We start from the raw sequence: 5,968 nt of genomic DNA on the forward strand, positions 1-5,968 counted from the left end.
ATGATTAACTGCTTTGCATTCTTCTAGATATCTTGTTGTCTTTAATTCTTCAGTGCTTGAAAAATTCATCTTTTTTCCATTGTATCTTGCTTTACAAGAGCTCATCTGAAATTAATTTCTTGCTTTCTTGCTAAATAAAATATAAACCAATAAATTCTGTCTGCAATTAACTCTCTCTGTATTGTTGCTTTTAACTTTAATTTTTGGTGGGATTAGAAAACATGTAAATTAACCTATTTGTAATTGTTGTGTTTGAAATGCCAGAATCAAAACAAGCTGCTCTCCCACTTCCTGGGACTGAACCTAAACCTGCAGTAGGTAAGAATTCTTTAGTCATGAATATGGTGCAGCCTTTCTTGTGCATCTAGTATTTTCCAATCAGAGATTTCTGGCTAAAAGGACATTAAACAAATGTCTGTAATATAAACAAATGTCTAGAATTACTAAGACTGGGACTTTAATACAATCTACAGAACATTTTGAAGAACATAATACTTAATACAAAATTGTTTATTACAACAAATTTATGAGAACTTTTTTTTTCCCTGCAGCTCTAAAATCTCCAAAGCCAGCAGCAGAACCAGCACCAGCTGTTACTACTCCAGTGACAACCCCAGTGGTTGGAAAGAAAGCAGGTATTTATGTTTATTCTCTGCTATTTATGGCATTTTTCTCTCTGAGATACCTAAATACCTTCAGGATAAAGAGAATGAAGGGCTATAGAATCATATAACTCATTCATTACAGGAAGATTTGAGGTCTTATTCAAGGATCTTGTTGTTCTAGATACTGTCACCTAATCTGAAAGACAAGTGTCTTTCATATACCGTAGAGATGAATCTGTGTTCTTTTTTCTGGATGGTGTGATATGTGTGCCTTTATTTATTGTCTTACTATGAAATTTGTGTGTTCTGTTGATTCCTCAGTGTTGCTGATGTCCTGATGTGTGTCTTGTGAACTGTATCGTCTATGTTATGTATAGTAAAAGAAAGGTTACACATGTTTCTAAACAATTCTTTTGTTTGGTTTTCTGCTTTTAATTTGTTATTGAAGTTCTGAGGAAAAATGGCAGTGGTATTGAATAAATAGAGCATTGGTATTTTAATTTGATTTGTTTAGTATCCCAGGTCACACCCTGCTGTAAAAAAACAACTGTGAAGGGTCCAATTCTTCTGAAGCACTCTGCGCCTGAGGTCTGTCAGTAAAGCTGCTGTACATGCTGCTGACCCAACATTCAAAGAGCCTCATGCTACAGTAGAGCTCAAATCTTCACTTCAGAAGCCTAATCATGAATGTCTCTGGGCCATTGATTTGGTGATGTAGCCAGGCCTGCAGTGGCATAGCTAATCCATTTTATATAGGTGGCCATATAGGCCTTATAAAGATATCATTTTCTGCTACTTTTAACAATGATTGTATTTAAATTGGCAAGCTAGTGGACCAATGCTCCGTAACATAAGAGTGGTTTACTTAGGTCTTCTGTGCTGTTTGTGTGTGTCATTCTTTCTTTTGTTTTGGGATTATGTTGTAAGTTTTCCGTTGTGTGGCAAAAAAGTGTTCCGTGTTCATTTTATTTCAGGTATAGCTGGAAATTTTGTCTTAAAATATATTGTTCCTGTTGCTTATTCTTATGGATTTTAACTCTCTAAATTACCTGTGAAACCTTTGTAGCTGCAGAAAAACCTGGTTCACCATCTGTATTAAAGCATAGAGATAAAATGCCCCCAGTGGAAGAAGAAAAGCCCGAGTCAATTGCATTGAAGAAGATTTTGGTGGAGAAATGCTTGCATGTAAAAGAGAGAGTAAGTCCTAAGGAGACAGTTCTGGACATTCAGACAGTAAAACCACATGAGTTTAAAATCTCTCTGGAAACAGCTGATGGAATACTGAAACCAGAGGGAGACAAGCAGGAGAAAGTGCCTCTTAAATATTTTATCCTGGCCCCTGAAGAAGAGACACCAGAAATGACATCTATAGTTTCAAGAGAGACTACCCTTAGAGGTGAGAAAATAGAAGTTGAAATAGATAACATTACATACACAAAGGATGAACCACCACTACATGATGAGGAATTGAAACTTATTTCTATAGCACCTGAACATGCAGAAAGAGGTTCTGGAGAAGAAAAGGGGAATGAAATTAAACTGGTTGTTCATAGGGAAGGTGCTGTAGAGAAAGTCTCTGGCAAGTTTGATGTTTTTCATGAAGGAAAGATTCCTGTGCATGAAAAAGAAAAGGAAATTGCATCAAATTACATGCATAAACATATACCCAGAGAGCCATATGAGCCTCAGGACCAGAAAAGACTTCTAGGAAAAGAGAGGAAATCAAAAATCAGTTTGCAAACTGAAGAATATCCCAATAAGGACAAAACTTCATTTGCAAAGGATATCACAGAAGCAGGAATAGCTGAAACTCCTCTGCTTAGAAGTGAAGAAGAGACAAGAGATTTCACTGTAGAGAAATCTGAAGTTCCTCTTGGAGAATCCATGAAGGAGCATGGCATACAAAATAAAACTCAGTGGATGAAGAAATCCGATACCACGATAGCTGAAATTCCTATAAATAAGATTCTTAATAAAGAAGCAAAGAAAATGGACATTATTCAAGATGATGAGAAAGATGAGAATCTGATCTTTACATCTGCAGAACTACATTCCTTAGACCTGTCTAAGGAGACTGAACCACCATTGACAAAAGATTTTGACCGAGAACACCCCACTGAAGATGAGGAGGTTCCCAGAGAAAAAGATTACATAAACTATGAACCATCTGTTTTTAAAGCAGAAGTAGTGGAATGGAAAGCAGGAGAAAAAAAATTTGCAGAGGAAGGAGAAGCTCATTATGAGGAGAGTTCAGGACAGTTGTTGACTGAGAAAGCACTCCTAACTGACAAAAAACTAGGCAAAAATACTATACCAGAGAAGGGAGACAAAACTACCTTCAGCACCCACTTAAAAAAAGACAAAATTAGACAGTCAAATGCCCCTGAAAAGCTGCCTGTGGAAAAGGAAGAATTTGATATAGTGATTACAGGAAAAGGAATGGAAGATGAAGTTTCCATAGGAGAACATGAAAAGGAAGTCAAAGATCAAATAGCTGACAGATCTGAGTCAGTAAAGAAAGTTCTTATTCAGCCACCAGGAACTCAAGATAAAAAACAATTTCAGGAAGCTCATATCAGTCAGGATGAAGGTAAAGAAACTGCAGCTCTCAAAAGCAGCAAAGATAAAACTGAAGAAAATAAACTTTCTTTCAAGATGGAAGAAGTTAAGCTTTTGGGAAAAGATTTTCCAGTGACAGAAGGTACATCAGATGAAAAAATATCAGCTAAACATGGCATTGGAAAAAGCACATCTGTTGCCATGAAAAAAGAGAAGGGAAAGCTTTCAGACAAAATACCATCAAGCAAAGGAATCCCTGCTAATGGGGAAGTTACTTACTCCTCAACCATAGGTAAGATAATAACTCCCAAGAAAGCAGAAAGAGAGAAAGAATACCAGAAATCAGAACCTGCTCATGTGGCTGAGCAGGTCAGTAGACTTTCAAGTGAGAACAAGAATTTGGATGCACCTGGTGAATCACATGAAGTTCTGGATGTTCCTGCAAAGACTCATGCAAAGCGAGGTGAGGAAGACCGCTGCCAAATTCTTCCACGAAGTGCTTGTACTATTTGCTTCAGGAGAATACCATTTGCCATCGTGATGTTTGTTTTCGTTCTTTAACATCGTTCACATTTCCATCTAGTTTGTCACCTGGCTGTATTAGCATTCAGCCACTCTTGACATGTTTGTCTTACCTGTTTGTACATACATCTCTGTGATCAGTGTTCATTGTCTTAGTCTTACACTTTTGTAAGACTGCATAAATCATGTGGTGTGCCATTATCTTCTCAGAAAAACTCACATATTTTTTCTAGTATTCATTTTTCCATCCACTGCAATAAAATCTGCATTTCATTCATATCATTCTCCCATTAAAAGTATATTTTATATTTCCTTTAAAAATTGATTGTAAGAAGCAGTATAGCATGGGAAATATTTTCAAAAGTCTGAGATGATTCATCACAAGTTGGGAAACTAACAGAACATCTCTTGCTTGTGAGAGTATCACATTGTCCTGAAACATGTATTTAATTCATACAACTTATATTTTTGCTCTCTTCATTAGTAAAAGTGTGTGCTTTTTCTAAAAAAAATCCAACCCATATAATTTATAATAGGTACTTAAGCTATTTTGGTTGACAGGTGGGTATCGATGGAGGACCTAACTTTGAGTAAGGTGTCAGGGAATGCCAGAATTTTACAAAATAATGGGTAGGACAATAAATTGAGGAACTAGGAGCTTCTAAGCTGCCTTTCAGTGCCCACTGCTGAATATGCGTATTTCCCATGCTTCAAGATGTTGAACTTACCATTGAGATCTAGACAGTATAAGTTGTGTAAATATATAAATATGTTTATTTTTTCCTCCTCTTGTATGTGTATATAACTAAAGGAAGAGAAAATATGATTTGTAAAATAAATGTTTCTTTTAATTTGAGTACGTATGTTTATTTAACTACATTCCTAATAACATTGCTATTCTACTTCAGAGGCCAAGCCACCAAAAGAAGAAACTCCGAAGGGTATCAGTCCAGTCAAAGGTAGGATACTAAAAGTCAATACCTGCAAACAGAAGCAATAAATCAGGATTAGTTTATTAATTTCTGTATCTGAATTACAGCCAAGAAGACACCTTCACCAGCAGATGCAGAAAGAAGGAAACTCAGGCCAGGCAGTGGTGGTGAAAAACCTCCTGAAGAGCCTCCATTTACTTACCAGCTCAAGGCGGTACCACTGAAGTTTGTCAAGGAGATGAAAGATATAGTGCTAACAGAAGCTGAATCTGTTGGGTCTTCTGCAATCTTTGAAGTCCTTATTTCACCATCCACTGCAATTACCAGCTGGATGAAAGATGGAAGTAACATTCGAGAGAGCCCAAAACATAAGTTCATTGCTGATGGCAAAGATAGGAAGCTGCATATTATTGATGTCCAGCTGTCAGATGCTGGTGAATATACTTGTGTGTTACGACTGGGGAACAAAGAGAAGACCTCTACAGCCAAACTCGTTGTTGAAGGTATTCCCTGTTTCAGGTTTATCAATAGTTTAAAGACTAGCTGCTCCTCAAGCTAGAAGTAGTGGTACGTTGTGAATTTACAGTGATTGATTGATGCATCCTTTCGTTTCCATCAATCACTACACATATTGGTTGAATATATAAGGCATTTCTGCATCACACCTTCTATATATAAATGAGACAAATCAAAATGTTGTTTCCCACAGAGCTCCCAGTGCGATTTGTGAAAACTCTTGAAGAAGAAGTCACTGTGGTCAAAGGCCAGCCACTGTACTTGACATGTGAGCTTAACAAAGAAAGAAGTGTCGTCTGGAGGAAGGATGGGAAGATCATCAAAGACAAGCCTGGGAAATTTGCTCTGGGCATTATTGGTTTGTCACATTCCCTCACAATCACTGATTCAGATGATGCTGATGCTGGCACTTACACTGTTACCGTGGAAAACACCGAGCTGTCATGCTCATCTTGTGTTAAGGTAGTAGGTAAGCAATCAAAAACATGTTTTCCTTTCTCAGTAGGATATTTGGGCCATTTTTAAATTAGGAAAGCATTTCTAATAGCATGACAATATAAATGGACAGATAAGATTTTTAAAGCTATTAAAAGCTTGTTGTAATACAAAATCTTTTAGTTCTGTTTCTTCTATTTATGACCCTCTTATTTGTAGTGCAAGTCTGCTAAGCTGTATTTTTATGCAACTTTCTGTCATGCAGAAGTGATAAGAGACTGGTTAGTAAAACCCATAAGAGACCAGCATGTGAAACCAAAAGGAACAGCTACTTTCACCTGTGACATTGTCAAGGATACACCAAATGTTAAATGGTTTAAGGGAGATGAGGAAATTCCT

The 5,968-nt window shown here is 36.9% G+C and overlaps 1 protein-coding gene across 1 annotated transcript; it reads left to right on the forward strand.

Moving 5' to 3' along the window:
* The first annotated feature begins 1,718 nt into the window (after window positions 1-1,718).
* LOC104543988 lies at window positions 1,719-3,725 on the forward strand. Its single transcript, XM_010188724.1, has one exon. The coding sequence runs from the start codon at window positions 1,719-1,721 to the stop codon at window positions 3,723-3,725; it is 2,007 nt and encodes a 668-aa protein (XP_010187026.1).
* Window positions 3,726-5,968: the final 2,243 nt, after the last annotated feature.

The sequence above is a fragment of the Mesitornis unicolor genome, unplaced genomic scaffold, assembly GCF_000695765.1.
Source record: "Mesitornis unicolor isolate BGI_N332 unplaced genomic scaffold, ASM69576v1 scaffold13917, whole genome shotgun sequence".
Taxonomy (NCBI): Eukaryota; Metazoa; Chordata; class Aves; order Mesitornithiformes; family Mesitornithidae; genus Mesitornis; species Mesitornis unicolor.